General features: G+C 48.3%; 1 protein-coding gene across 1 annotated transcript; it reads left to right on the top strand.

Moving 5' to 3' along the window:
• The first annotated feature begins 1,230 nt into the window (after positions 1-1,230).
• Positions 1,231-14,948, top strand: LOC144609541 (uncharacterized). Its single transcript, XM_078428044.1, has 4 exons — positions 1,231-1,283; positions 1,746-1,855; positions 6,349-6,583; positions 14,045-14,948. Exons 2-4 carry the CDS (start codon positions 1,781-1,783, stop codon positions 14,062-14,064), a joined length of 330 nt encoding a protein of 109 aa, XP_078284170.1. The 5' UTR covers positions 1,231-1,283; positions 1,746-1,780; the 3' UTR covers positions 14,065-14,948.
• The last annotated feature ends 488 nt before the right edge of the window (positions 14,949-15,436 follow it).

Below are 15,436 nucleotides of genomic sequence, written 5' to 3'. Positions count from 1 at the left end.
TTGGGTCGAGACCTTCTACAGACTGAGAGTCAGGGGAAAGGGAACCAAGAGGGATGAAAAGGTTCAGAACAAATCAGAGCCAGCACCGATGACCCAGGAAAGGTGGAGCCCACAATGCTCCATTGTTGGCTATGGAAGAGGTGATAATGAAGGGATACTGGCATGAGAGTGAGGTAAAAAGAAAAAGAGGAAAAGAGCCGACGCTTGCGTGAGGCGTATAACGGGGGTCAACATTTTTTTTTGTGAAAAATTACACACAAAATTACCAGTTTCAAGCCTCAGTTATTGCATTTCAAAGTAAAAACAAGTGGGAGATTGGGGGGGGAGAGTGAGAGAGAGGGGGAGATTGGGGGGGGAGAGACAGAGAGAGGGGGAGATTGGGGGGGAAGAGAGAGAGAGGGGGAGATTGGGGGGAGAGAGAGAGAGGAGATTGGGGGGAGAGAGAGATTGGGGAGAGTGAGATGGGGAGAGAGAGAGATTGGGGGAGAGAGAGTAGGGTTGCCAACTGTCCCATATTAGCCGGGACATCCTGTACATTGGGCTAAATTGGTTTGTCCCGCATTAGGCCTGGACACTGTAGGCCCGGACACTGTAGGCCCGGACTCTATAGGCCCGGACACTGTGGGCCTGGAGGCCCAAGCGGCCACCATTGGTGGAGCGGGAGCACATGGCCGCTGGCTGGGTTAGGTTATGTGGGGCAGACGCCACCTTTTGCCCCTTATTTGGGAGTGAGAACCAGATACTAGAGGATCAAAATGGACCACTCCATCGAAATCGCTTCTACTGAAGTGTAGTACGCAAAGGAGCGAAACGGCCGCCATTTTAGTGGCCAAAACCCGCCGTTCGCTCTGCCTCTCGCAGTGTAATCAGTGTTGTGAGGGAACAGTATGTGTGATGATACCATAAAAATGCAGAATATATCTCATCTATCAATTCACAGATTTTTGTTATTTCTCTTTTTAAATGTTGCTGCAAGTTTCTGCCTACTAAAATGGCACCGTGACGTGCTATGGTTTTTAGGGTCTAGTGGTCTATCTTGTTCCTCTAGTATCTTTGGTGACACGGATGGCGACCCTCGCCACCAAAGGTGCTAGAAGATTCCTCTCTCTTTCCTCGACGCTCTCCCGCTATTTATAGCCCGGGCTGTTGGCGGCGCCTCACGTCAGCGGAGCGGCTCCAACCAGAGCGCGGGTCACGTGGGCAGCTCGAGCCCTCGGCCTGAAAAGGCGCCAAAAGCCGTCGCGAGTCTCCCGCTAATCCTCGCTTTCCCGCCGCCGAGCGCGGTGAGCGGCGCAGGCGCACTGCCTGAGAGAGGCGGTGGGGGGAGGGTGTGGCTGCTGCCGCGGTCGGGGGCCGAGAGCGGCGCAGGCGCACTGCCCGAGAGAACCGGTGGAGGTGGGTGGGGGGGGGGGCGCGGCTGCTGCCGTAGTAGGCGTAGCGGGGGGCGGGGCCGAGGGCGGAGAGCGGCGCAGGCGCACTGCCTGAGAGGGGGGGGCGAACGCGGAGAACGGCGCATGCGCACTGCCCAAGAGAGGGAGCCGGTGGTGGGGCGCATGCGCGCTGACGCCAGGCCCACCCTGCCACCTGCTGCAGTGAAGTGGCCGCCGGGAAAGGTCGAGGCCCAACATGTCCTCCCGCAGCGCGGCCTGCAAACCCCTCTGCCGCAGTTTAATCTCTCTCTCTCACACACAGCAACAGTTTGGCAGTGAAGCATTCGCGTGCATTTTCTTTTCTATTTATCTCAGGCTTTCAGCACCTGCGGTTCTTTGCTCTAGTGACTATGAGCTGCCACCACCGAATCAAAGGCAATCAGACGTGTGGCACTGACTGTAATCTACCAGGATTCAAGTACCTGGTAAGTGTTTCAATGGAAAAGTTCTACCTCTTCGGGATAAGACTTCATTCCACCTGCCCTGATCAGTAAATTAGCAGACAGTACAACATTAGGAAAGGTAATTTTGTTAAAATTTATCCAACAGTATAAAAAAAAAATGTTTGGTAATAAATTGACTTTTCGCAAAATGCAATGCAATGCAATGCAACGTGTCACCTGTCATCTTCTGGAAGGTGTCTCCTTAATATTTGCACCAATCTCTAATAAGTTAGTCAGTGTGATGAATAGGATGTGGCTTAAGTAAAATATTGCCAGTATCTCTTCGTGTTTTAATATTGTAAGAAAATCACTCCAAAGACGTACAGGTATGTAGGTTAATTGGCTGGGTAAAATGTTAAAAAAATTGTCCCCAGTGTGTGTAGGATAGTGTTAATATGCGGGGATCGCTGGTCGGCGCGGACTCGGTGGGCCGAAGGGCCTGTTTCCACGCTGTATCTCTAAAAAAAATCTAAACTGCAGATGCTGGAACAAATCGAAGGTATTTATTTCACAAAATGCTGGAGTAACTCAGCAGGTCAGGCAGCATCCTAGGAGAGAAGGAATGTGTGACGTTTCGGGTCGAGACCCTTCTTCAGACTCTTTTAATATTGTTATATTGTTTTAATATTGTTTTATTGTTATATTGTTTCAGTATTGGTACGCTGCCTGGATTAATGGGTATCAGTGATAAGGAGAGATTGGAAAGCCTTGGATTGTTTTTCCTGGAGTGTCAGAGAATGTGGGGAGGCCTGATAGAAGTAAATCAAATTATGAGAGGCATAAATAGAGTAGCAGCCCTCCCAACCCTTCTGAATTTGGTGGAAAGTTTCCGCTTTCTTATTTCATTTCTACCATTCCAATTTCGCCTCATATTTTTCCGCAAAACAGTCGGTAATTACAATTTGTTAAATCGGCCGCTAGGGGTTCCACGAAACACCCCCCCCCCCCCCCCCCCCCCCTGCCCTGGCAGTCTCCCTGAAAATGTGGCATCAAGGCTGGGCAAGGCAGCCAATCTCGACCTCATCGGGACTTCCATGGCCGATCGGTGGGTTGAATTTGCAACCTGCGGCCGTGGCTCTGGAACTCCAGCCCAGCTGGAGCCAGCACATCTATCCAAATAGCCGACTTCCTAGGCCAGCTGGATAAACCAGCAAAGCTCTGGAACCAAGAGTGCCAGAAAATCAGTGGTAGAACTGTAATGATTAAATATTAAATTTAAGTGCAAGATTATAGAACTATATTAAATAATTTAGACGGGGTTAAAATATAAAACACAGCAGAAAAGCCAATTACCAGGTTTTTGGGCTGATTATCAGTTAAAGTACTAATTTACTTCAACAAGTACTTCCGTATGCTTAGTCGAGTCGCGTATATCAACTCGTTCTTCATAACTTAGTCATACATTTTATGACCATTGTTCTTTTATTCAATACAATAGACAATAGGTGCAGGAGTAGGCCATTCGACCCTTCGAGCGAGCACCTCCATTCAATGTGATCATGGCTGATCATACACAATCAGTACCCCGTTCCTGCCCTCTCCCCATACCCACTGGGATCGGTGTTGGGTCCCTTGCTGTTTGTAATCTACATTAATGATCTGGATGTCAACGTGCAGGGCATGATCAGCAAGTTTGCAGATGACAAAGTTAGGGGGGGTGGTGAATGGCGAGGAAGGGATCTGCAAGCTGTAGGAAGATATAGATCAGATGGTCAGATGGGCGGAGCAGTGGCAGATGGAATTTAATTCTGAAAAGTGCGAGGTGATGCACTTTGGCAGGAATAACTTGGAGAGGGAGTACACCATGAATGGAAGGACCCTAGGGAAGACGGGGGTACAGAGGGACCTTGGAATACAGGTACACAAGTCCTTAAAGGCAGCAGGACAGGTGGACAGGGTGGTCAAAAAGGCATATGGGTTACTGGCCTTCATTAGCCGGGGCATCGAATATAAAAGTAGGGGGGTTATGATGGAATTGTACAGAACACTGGTGAGGCCACAGCTGGAGTATTGTGTACAGTTCTGGTCACCACATTATAGAAAGGATGTGATAGCATTGGAGAGGGTGCAGAGGAGATTCACCAAGATGCTGCCAGGGATGAAGGGCCTCGGCTATGAGGAGAGACTGAGCAGACTGGGGTTGTTTTCCCTGGAGCAGAGAAGGCTGAGAGGGGACATGATCGAGGTGTACAAGATCATGAGGGGCATAGATAAGGTAGATGGCGGGGAACTTCTTCCACTGGTGGAAGGTTCAACAACGAGGGGACATAGATACAGGGTAAGGGGAGGGAGGTTTCGGGGGTATGTGAGAAGAACTTTTTCAGCCAGAGGGTGGTTGGAGTCTGGAACTCACTGCCTGGGGTGGTGGTGGAGGCGGGAACACTCACAACGTTTAAGAGGCATTTGGATGGGCACTTGAAATGCTACAACATTCAGGGCTACAGTCGAAATGCGGGAAAATTGAATTAAAATTAGACTGTGTTTGGTAACGGGCGGCACGGACACGATGGGCCGAAGGCCTCTTTCTGTGCTGTAGGACTCTATGACTCTATGACTCCGCTATCATTAAGAGCTCTATCTAGCTCTCTCTTGAAAGCACCCAGAGAATTGGCCTCCACTGTATTCTGAGGCAGAGAATTCCACAGATTTACAACTCTTGAGTGAAAAGGTTTTTCCTCATCTCTGTTCTAAATGGTCTACCCCTTATTCTGAAACTGTGGCCCCTGGTTCTGGACTCCCCCCAACATTAGGAACATGTTTCCTGCCTCTAGAATGTCCAATTCCTTAATAATCTTATGTTTCAATAAGATCCCCTCTCATCCTTCTAAAATCCAGTGTATACAAGCCCAGTTGCTCCAGTCTTTCAACATACGACAGTCCTGCCATTCCGGGAATTAACCTAGTAAACCTACGCTGCACACCCTCAATAGCAAGAATATCCTTCCTCAAATTTGGAGACCAAAACTGCACACAGTACTCCAGGTGCGGTCGCACTAGGGCCCTGTACAACTGCAGAAGGACCTCTTTGCTCCTACACTCAACTCCTCTTATCATAAAAGCCAGCATGCCATTAGCTTTCTTCACTGCTTGCTGTACCTGCATGCTTACTTTAAGTGACTGATGAAAAGGACACCCAGATCTCTTTGTACTTCCCCATTTCCCAACTTGACACCATTCAGATAATAATCTGCCTTCCTGTTCTTACCACCAGAGTGGATAACCTCACATTTATCCACATTGAACTACATCTGCCATGCATCTGCCCACTCACCCAACCTGTCCAAGTCACCCTGCATCCTCATAGCATCCTCCTCACAGTTCCCACTGCCACCCAGCTTTGTGTCATCCGGAAATTTGCTAATGTTACTTTTAATCTCGTTATCTAAGTCGTTAATGTATATTGTAAATAGCTGCGGTCCCAGCACGGAGCTTTGCGGTACCCCACTAGTCACCGCCTGCCATTCTGAAAGGGACCCGTTAATCCCTACTCTTTGTTTCCTGTCTGCCAACCAATTTTCTATCCATGTCAGCACCCTACCCCCAATACCATGTGTTCTAATCTTGCACTTTAATCTCCTATGTAGGACCTTATCAAAGGCTTTCTGAAAGTCCAGGTACACTACATCCACTGGCTCTCCCTTGTCCATTTTCCTAGTTACATCCTCAACAAATTGCAGAAATTTAGTCAAGCATGATTTCCCCTTCGTAAATCCATGCTGACTCGGAACGATCCTGTTACTGTTATCCAAATGTTCTGCAATACCAAGGGAATTGGGATGTGTAAGGAAAAAGCAAAAAGCACCTCTGTTCAATAACCTTTCTATAAATAGCAGAATATACTCATGATAGGCCAGACATTGTACATGTAGTCCAAGAACTACACACTGTTGGAAATAATAGTCGTTTTTCACATATGAATGTAGCGCAATGTGTACGCGCATTTGGCGTGCATACTTTTTTGCTGAAAAGTTGCATTACGCACCATATTATGAATTTTGATGTAAAATTCAGAATTTTTGACATCAAAATTATGAATTTTTAAAATCAAATGTTGGGAGGTCTGGAGTAGACAGTCAGAAACCTTTTCTCAAGGTGGAATTGTCAAAGACTGGAGGGTGTAATTTAAAAGTCAAAAGAGATAAATTTAAAGGAGATGTGCAGGGAAAGATTTTTATCACACAGAGAGGTGGGTGTGTGGAACACACTGCCAGGGGTGGTAATGGAAGCAGATGCAATTGTCGCGTTTAAGAGGCTTTTGAAAGGCACATAGGAATGCTGGGAATGGAGGATTAGGGGTCATGTTCAACTTGAAACTCGGCACTGACATTGTGGGCCTGTCTGTGTTTCTATTGTTGCTATAAGGGAAGATTGTTGTAAAGATTGATGATACCTTGCGAAAGATAAGGCAAGTACAACATGTGTTAATTGGGCGTACGGTAAGATTGTGCTGAAACTGTTATGTTTAAAACTTGCAGACTGAAAATCAGAGCACCAGTTGTGACTGGGAGACATGGTGTTGTGTTGGAAGCCCAGATATGGCCTGGGACAGAACACATACATTAGATGCATCAAAAAGTCGAGATGGAGACTGTACGGGACGTCTCCCGGTTGCAGCAGGGTTCCCTTCCTTTGAACTGTTCCCAACCGGAACATGCTGCGGTGAACAGAGTTCCCATTCGGCAGAAGATGCCCACAGCCCCGCATTAGCAGGTAAATCCATCCAGCCGTCTCCCAAACACTCGCTCATGTCTACGGGCTGTACTTTGGTGTGTTCGTAAGCTGGGGAGGACCTACACCTGAAGCAAGTCAACTCAGGGCTGGGCAATGATTAAAGATAAAGATAGAACAAAGAAATAATGACAGGAAATAATGGGAAAACCCAACCTGTCAGGCAACATCTTGTGGAGAAAAAAACAGTTCAAATTTCATGGTCATATAAAAATGGGCCATTCGGCCCAACTCACCTCTGTGCATACTTGAAGATCATCATGCAAAGCTCTTCCCACCTCCTCCACATCATGCAAACGCCTTCCTTCCGAAAGATGGTGTGAACTGCCCACGTATGCATTGTAAATCTGGTTTATGCTGGAGGAAGAAGGTTGTCCAGCTGACGTTGGTCTGGAGGCTTCAGGATGCCTTCTTAAGTGCCGTATAAGGGACCCCACCATGGTAAATGCAACAGTGCAGTGAGGGCAGGGATGACAGTCACCTTGGGTCACTCCTGACTTGCCGCAACAATAATAGTGTTTGATTTATCGATCGCCGTGTTTATGAACTCTGTGACAACCAGACTGCATTACAGCAGCCCCGACGCCGATGCAGTCTCGAGAGGGTCGGACACCTTCTCCACATTCATGCAGTCTGTGAAACTCTTCCAACAGCTGCTATCCCATGTGGGTCCTCTGGTGTCGATGGAGGGAGCTGGACTCTGATACTCTTCTTCCAAACTATGCATTTAAATGGCTCTCTCCATGTGGGTCCGTTGGTGTTACTGAAAGGTCCCTGCCCCTGTGAAACTTTCCACAGTCTGAACATTTGTACGGCTTCTCTCCAGTGTGGGTCCACCGGCGGTCCCTGCTCGGTGAAACACTGCCCACGGTCTGCATTTGTACGGCGCCTCTCCTGTGTGGATCCACTGCTGTCACTGGAGGTCCCTACTCAGTGAAACGTTGCCCAGTCAGTGCATTTATGTGGCCACTGTGGATCCGCTGGCGTTTCTGGTGGACCCCCGTGTATGTGAAGCTCTTGCCACAGTCAAAACATTTGGATGGCGTCTCCAATGTGGGTCCGCTGGTGTCGGTGGACTGTCCCTGCCCACGTGAAACACTTCCCACATTCTGCACATTCATGTCGTCTCTCATTTATTCGTGCTTGAAGATGACCAGATTTTCCAATTCCACTCCTGTCAGATGGTGTGAATGAACTCTGCTCATGTTTACATTGTAAATCTGGATTCACACCGGAGGAAGAAGGTTGTCCAGTTGACGTTGGTCTGGAGGCTTCAGGATGCCTTCTTAAGTGACGTATAAGGAACTCCGCCGTGATAAATGCAAAAGTACAGTGAGGGTAGGGATGACAGTCTACTTGGGTCACTCCTGACTTGCCGCAACAATAATAGTCTTTGATTTATCAATCACCCTGTTTAGGAACTCAGTGATAACCGTACTGCATTACAACAGCCCCGACCCCGATGCAGTCTGGAGAGGGTCGGACACGCGGCAATGATACCTGTCCTTGGTCCTCAATTCACGCAGGGAGTGAGAAAACATGGAGCCATCCCTTATACCCCGCACTTCTCCACACAAAGTATCATCATAAAGAAGTAAATGCAGCAGGTGCCAATATTAATACAGTTTTCAAACTTAAATAATTACTCAAAGTAATTCAAAAGGAAAGAATTAAATGAAACAACGCTGAAAAATTGGCTACCTTTCTCTGATAGAGATAAGTAAAGCTCTGTCTGTAGTCTGAACATGTACGGCCTCTGTGTGGATCCACTGGCTTTGGTGGACGGTTCCTGCCTATGCAGAGCTCTTCCCACCTTCTCCACATTCATGCAATATGTGAAACTCTTCCAACAGCTGCTATCCCATGTGGGTCCTCTGGTGTTGATGGAGGGAGCTGGACTCTAATACTCTTCTTCCAAACTATGCAATTATATGGCTCTCTCCATGTGGGTCCGTTGGTGTTACTGGAAGGTCCCTCCGCCTGTGAAACTCTTCCCACAGTCTGAACATTTGTACGGCTTCTCTCCAGTGTAGGTCCGCTGGCGTTGCTGAAGGCGATCTATCCATGTGAAACTCTTCCCAGTCCGTACGTTTAAACGGCCTCTCGCCAGTGTAGGTCGACTGGCGGTCCCTGGTCAGTGAAACACTGCCCACGGTCTGCATTTTTACGGCGCCTCTCCTGTGTGGATCCACTGCTGTCACTGGAGGTCCCTACTCAGTGAAACGTTGCCCAGTCTGTGCATTTATGTGGCCACTGTGGATCCGCTGGCGTTTCTGGTGGACCCCCATGTATGTGAAGCTCTTGTCACAGTCAGAACATTTGGATGGCATCTCTCCAATGTGGGTCCGCTGGTGTCGGTGGACTGTCCCTGCCCGCGTGAAACACTTCCCACATTCTGCACATTCATAATAATAATAATAATAATGCATTACATTTATATAGCGCTTTTCAAGCACTCAAAGACGCTTTACAGGGATTTCTAGAACATAGAGAAGTGAATAAATAGATAAAAAGGTAAACGTGCTGAGAAAGGAGACAGAAGGTGAGGTGACCTTCAGTGGTTGAAGGCAATGCTGAAGAGGTGAGACTTCAGTGATGTTTTGAATGTGGTGAGTGAGGAGGAGTCTCTGACGGTTTGGGGTTGTGAGTTCCATAGGGTGGGAGCAGCGATGGAGAAAGCCCTGTCCCCCCAGGATCTGAGTTTGGTCCGGATGGGGGGGACAGGAGATTGGCAGCAGCAGAGCGGAGGGTGCAGGTGGGAGTGTGCCTGTGGAGGAGGTCAGTCAGGTAGGATGGGGCCAGGTTATGGAGGGCTTTGTAGGTCATGAGGAGGATTTTGTATTGGATTCTCTGGGGGATGGGGAGCCAGTGGAGTTTGTAAAGGACGGGGGTGATATGGTCACAGATCGGGGAGTGGGTGAGTAGACGGGCAGCGGAGTTTTGAATGTATTGAAGTTTACTGATGATTTTTGAGGATGAGCCATAGAGGAGGCTGTTGCAGTAGTCCAGACGGGAGGTGATGAAGGCGTGGATGAGGGTTTCTGCAGCTGTGAAGGAGAGGGATGGACGGAGACGGGCAATGTTTTTGAGGTGGAAGAAGGCTGTCTTTGTGATGTGTTTGATGTGTTTGTCGAAGGAGAGGGTTTGATCAAAGATGATTCCAAGATTCCGGATGTGAGGGGAGGTGGATACTGGGAGACCATCAATATTGAGGATGAAGTTTTGGGTGGATTTGGTGAGTGTTTTTGGACCAATGATGATGATTTCAGATTTGTTGCAGTTGAGTTTGAGGAAATTTGATTGAAGCCAAGATTTTATTTCAGAGATGCAGTTTGTCAGTGTAGAGTGTGTGGTGGTGGAGATTGACTTGGTGGAGATGAGGAGCTGGATATCATCGGCGAAGCAGTGGAAGTTGAGACCATGACGGCGGATTAATTGACCAAGGGGGAACAGGTAGAGGATGAAGAGGAGGGGGCCAAGGACTGAGCCTTGGGGGACACCTTGGGGGAGGGGAGCGGTGGGGATTTACAGTTGTTAATGGAGATGAACTGGTGCCTGTCAGAGAGGTAAGATTTGAACCAGGATAGGGCTGTGCCGGTGATGTTAAAGGAGGTTTCAAGTCGGGTGAGGAGAATGGAGTGATTTATGGTGTCAAAGGCGGCGCTGAGGTCAAGTAGGATGTTGAGGTTGCCAGCGTCGGAGGAGAGGAAAAGGTCGTTTGTGATTTTGAGGAGCGCAGTTTCAGTACAGTGGTTGGAGCGGAATCCGGATTGGAAAGTTTCATACAGGTTATTGGTAGAGAGGTGGTATTTGAGTTGGGAAGCTACAGCACGTTCCAAAACTTTGGACAGAAATGGTAGGTTGGAGATTGGTCTGAAGTTGTTTGGGGTGTCTGGGTTGAGACCAGGTTTTTTCAGAATGGGGGTGACGTCTCTCATTTATTCGTGTTTGAAGGTCAACAGATTTTCCAATTCCACTCCTGTCAGATGGTGTGAATGGACTCTGCCCACGTTTACATTGTAAATCTGGATTCACACCGGAGGAAGAAGGTTGTCCAGTTGACGTTGGTCTGAAGGCTTCAGGATGCCTTCTTAAGTGACGTATAAGGAACTCCGCCGTGGTAAATGCAACAGTGCAGTGAGGGCAGGGATGACAGTCTCCTTGCGTCACTCCTGACTTGCCGCAACAATAATAGTGTTTGATTTATCAATCGCCGTGTTTAGGAACTCAGTGATAACCAGACTGCATTACAACAGCGCCGACCCCGATGCAGTCTGGAGAGGGTCGGACATGCGGCAATGATACCTGTCCTTGGTCCTCAATTCACGCAGGGAGTGGGAAAACATGGAGCCATCCCTTATACCCCGCACTTCTCCACACAAAGTATCATCATAAAGAAGTAAATGCAGCAGATGCCAATATTAATACAGTTTGCAAACTTAAATAATTACTCAAAAGTAATTCAAAAGGAAAGAATGAAATGAAACAACACAGAAAAAATGGCTATCTTTCTCTGATAGAGATAAGTAAAGCTCTGTCTGTAGTCTGAACGTACAGCCTCTGTGTGGATCCACTGGCTTTGGTGGATGGTTCCTGCCTATGCAAAGCTCTTCCCACCTTCTCCACATTCATGCAGTCGGTGAAACTCTTCCAACAGCTGCTATCCCGTGTGGGTCTTCTGGTGTCGATGAAGGGAGCTGGACTCTGATACTCTTCTTCCAAACTATGCAATTATATGGCTCTCTCCATGTGGATCCGTTGGTGTTACTGGAAGGTCCCTCCACCTGTGAAACTCTTCCCACAGTCTGAACATTTGTACGGCTTCTCTCCAGTGTAGGTCCGCTGGTGTCGCTGAAGGTGATCTATCCGTGTGAAACTCTTCCCAGTCCGTGCGTTTAAACGGCCTCTCGCCAGTGTGGGTCCACTGGAGATCACTGCTCAGTGAAACACTGCCCACGGTCTGCATTTATACGGCGCCTCTCCTGTGTGGATCCACTGCTGTCACTGGAGGTCCCTACTCAGTGAAACGTTGCCCAGTCTGTGCATTTATGTGGCCACTGTGGATCCGCTGGCGTTTCTGGTGGACCCCCGTGTATGTGAAGCTCTTGCCACAGTCAGAACATTTGGATGGTGTCTCTCCAATGTGGATCCGCTGGTGTCGGTGGACTGTCCCTGCCCGCGTGAAACACTTCCCACATTCTGCACATTCATGCCGCCTCTCATTTATTCGTGTTTGAAGGTCAACAGATTTTCCAATTCCACTCCTTCTGTCAGATGGTGTGAATGGACTCTGCCCACGTTTACGTTGTAAATCTGGATTCACACCGAAGGAAAATGGTTGTCCAGCTGACGTTGGTCTGGAGGCTTCAGGATGCCTTCTTAAGTGACGTATAAGGAACTCCGCCATGGTAAATGCAACAGTGCAGTGAGGGCAGGGATGACAGTCTCCTTGCGTCACTCCTGACTTGCCGCAACAATAATAGTGTTTGATTTATCAATCACCGTGTTTGTGAACTCAGTGATAACCAGACTGCATTACAACAGCCCCGACCCCGATGCAGTCTGGAGAGGGTCGGACACGCGGCAATGATACCTGTCCTTGGTCCTCAATTCACGCAGGGAGTGGGAAAACATGGAGCCATCCCTTATACCCCGCACTTCTCCACACAAAGTATCATCATAAAGAAGTAAATGCAGCAGATGCCAATATTAATACATTCAAACTTAAATAATTACTCAAAGTAATTCAAGGAAAGAATTAAATGAAACAACGTTGAAAAATTGGCTACTTTTCTCTGATAGAGATAAGTAAAGCTCTGTCTGTAGTCTGAACATGTATGGCCTCTGTGTGGATCCACTGGCTTTGGTGGACGGTTCCTGCCTATGCAAAGCTCTTCCCACCTTCTCCACATTCATGCAGTCTGTGAAACTCTTCCAACAGCTGCTATCCCACGTGGGTCCTCCGGTGTTGATGGAGGGAGCTGGACTCTGATACTCTTCTTCCAAACTATGCAATTATATGGCTCTCTCCATGTGGGTCCGTTGGTGTTACTGGAAGGTCCCTCCGCCTGTGAAACTCTTCCCACAGTCTGAACATTTGTACAGCTTCTCTCCAGTGTAGGTCCGCTGGCGTTGCTGAAGGTGATCTATCCGTGTGAAACTCTTCCCAGTCTGTGCGTTTAAACGGCCTCTCGCCAGTGTGGGTCCCCTGGAGGTCCCTGCTCAGTGAAACACTGCCTACGGTCTGCATTTTTACGGCGCCTCTCCTGCTGTCACTGGAGGTCCCCACTCAGTGAAACGTTGCCCAGTCTGTGCATTTATGTGGCCACTGTGGGTCCACTGGCGTTTCTGGTGGACCCCTGTGTATGTGAAGTTTTTGCAAAGCTCTTCCCACCTTCTCCATATTCATGCAGTCTATGAAACTCTTCCTGCAGCCGCTATCACATGTTTGTCCTCTGGTGTCGATGGAGGGACGTGGACTCTGAATCTCTTCATTCAGGCTTTGCATTTGTTCGGACTCTATCCGGTATGGATCGACTGGTGTAGGTGGAGGGTCCCTGTGTGAAATTCTTCCCACTGTCATTTATAGGGCCTCTCTGCTATGGGTCCGCTGGCGTCACTGGAGGTGATCTTTCCGTGTGAAACTTCCCAATCTGTGCATTCAAACAACCTTTCTCCGGTGTGTATCCACTGGAGGTCCCTGCCTAGTGAAACGTTGCCCAGTCTGTGCATTTATGCGGCCGGTGTGGATCTGCTTGTGTTTTTTGGTGGACCCCTGTGTATGTGAAGCTCTTCCCACAGTCAGGACATTTGTATGGCCTCTCCGATGTGGGTTCGATGGAGGTGCTCTGCCCGCGTGAAGCACTTTGCACGTTCATGCCGTCTCATTAGTTCGCGCTTGAAGATCATCAGGTTTTTCAATTCTACTCCTTCTGTCAGATGGTGTGAATGGACTCTGCCCACATTTACATTGTGAATCTGGAGCAATTGACATTGCTCCAGTTGTCGTTGGTCTGGAGCGTTCAGGAATCCTTAAGTGCCGTATAAGGAGCTCCGCTGTGATAAATGCAACAGTGCAGTGCGGGCCAGGATGACAGTCTCCTTGGGTCACTCTGTCTACTGCTGGAGAAGGAAATAGAACTTTCAGCAAAGAATCAAAGTACTTATTTGACCTCTACATCAGAAATTACTTTGAAATTACTAGTGTGGCAATGATACCCATCCCTGGTCCCCTAGTTCACGCAGGGAGTGGGAAACCACGGACCCATCCCATATATCCCAGACTTCTCCACACAAAGTATCATCATAAAGAGGGAAATACAGCAAGTGCAAATATTAATACTGTTGAAAACAAATAATTGTGCAAAGTAATTCAAAAGGAAAGAATTAAATGTAATAACACTGAAAATTGATTACCTTTCTCTGTGTTATTGTTCAACACAGACTCTCAGTTGAACTGTTAAAGCTGGTGAGTCCTTGAAGACGTTCCCGTACACGTGGCATGTTTCAAGGCAATTGTGAGCTTTCTGCTGATGGAGATAAGTAAGGCTCCGCCCCACAATCTGGACATTTGTACGGCCTCTCTCCAGTGTGGGTCCGGTGGTGTACATGGAGGTTCCCTGCGTGTGTGAAACACTGCCCAAATTGTGCACATTCGTGCCATCTCTCCTTTGTCCGTGCTTGAAGATCCAAAAGATTTCCCAATTCCTCTTCTTCCGTCAGATCGTCACAATTCCTCTTCTGTGTGGTGTGAACGGACTCTGCCCAAGTTTACGTTCAGAATCTGGGGGAAGAAGGTTGTCCAGTTAACATTGGTCTGGAGGCTTCAGGGTCCCTTGTGAAGTGCCGTATGAGGAACTCTGCCATGGTATATGCAACAGAACAGTGAAGGCAGGGATGACAGTCACCTTGGTTCACTCCCTCTACTGCTGGAGAAGAAACGGAAATGATCACCTTCAGCAAAGAATCCACGCTTTGATTTGGAAGACAGATTAGTAACTGCTTCAGCGTTAATGGAGCTGCCAGGAGATGTTCATTGAAAGAATGGTGCAGGATTGTGGGGCGGAGGGAGTTATCAATCACCAGGTGATTCTGATAAAGGCTGATAGAATGGAATCTGTCTTTGACATCTCCCAAGGAACATGGTACACATCAATAATCGTTTAAGAATTCTTCTAACACCGTGTGATAACTGGTTTGTTAAGATGGTGAATGGAAGATCAAAGTGCAGTTGTCAAATAACACCACGCGCTGATAGTTGCTGAGGAAGACAGCAGGGCAAAGGGACTGACTGCATCTTTGTAAATGCTCTGTGATTCAGCACGAGTTGCTCCAAGGATGTTTTGAATAAAATCAGTGCATCCACAAATTACATGTGCTTCTGACGCCTGTGACATCATTCAGCACAATTCTCTGCACTTCACTATTCTGCAAATTTCTCATCCTTACCACAACTGTGCAGGATGGGGTGCGTTTTCCTTATATTTTCCTCAGGACAACAACCCAGGGCCATGAGGTCTGAGGTGGTAGTTTGGGTCATGGGTAGGGTTGCCAACTGTCCGGTATTAGCCGGGACATTCTGTATATTGGGCTAAATTGGTTTGTCCCACACAGGACCGCCCTTGACCCGTATTAGGCCCGGGGGGCACTGTAGGCCCAGAGGCCCAGGCGCTGCCTAACGGACGTTGCCTAGCAACCCACCTCTCGGCCCGGGCGGCTGCCATTGTTGGAGCGGGAGCACGTGGCCGCTGGCTGGGACATGGCTGTAACGTCACCTTTTGTCCCTTTTTTGGGAGTGAGAAAGTTGGCAACCCTTGGAGGGGGGGGAAGAGAGGG

Source organism: Rhinoraja longicauda, chromosome 34 (assembly GCF_053455715.1).
Source record: "Rhinoraja longicauda isolate Sanriku21f chromosome 34, sRhiLon1.1, whole genome shotgun sequence".
In the NCBI taxonomy this organism is placed as follows: Eukaryota; Metazoa; Chordata; class Chondrichthyes; order Rajiformes; family Arhynchobatidae; genus Rhinoraja; species Rhinoraja longicauda.
This window is presented reverse-complemented; position numbering and strand designations above follow the sequence as displayed.

What these genes read in the sequence shown, in the direction of transcription:
- LOC144609541 (XM_078428044.1), top strand. Translation starts at nt 1,781, where the DNA reads ATGAGCTGCCACCACCGAATCAAAGGCAATCAGACGTGTGGCACTGAC. An exon ending in TACCAGGATTCAAGTACCTG is followed by an intron (nt 1,856 to 6,348) that starts GTAAGTGTTTCA and finishes TAAAACTTGCAG; the next exon opens with ACTGAAAATCAGAGCACCAG. An exon ending in CCACAGCCCCGCATTAGCAG is followed by an intron (nt 6,584 to 14,044) that starts GTAAATCCATCC and finishes TGTTCAACACAG; the next exon opens with ACTCTCAGTTGAACTGTTAA.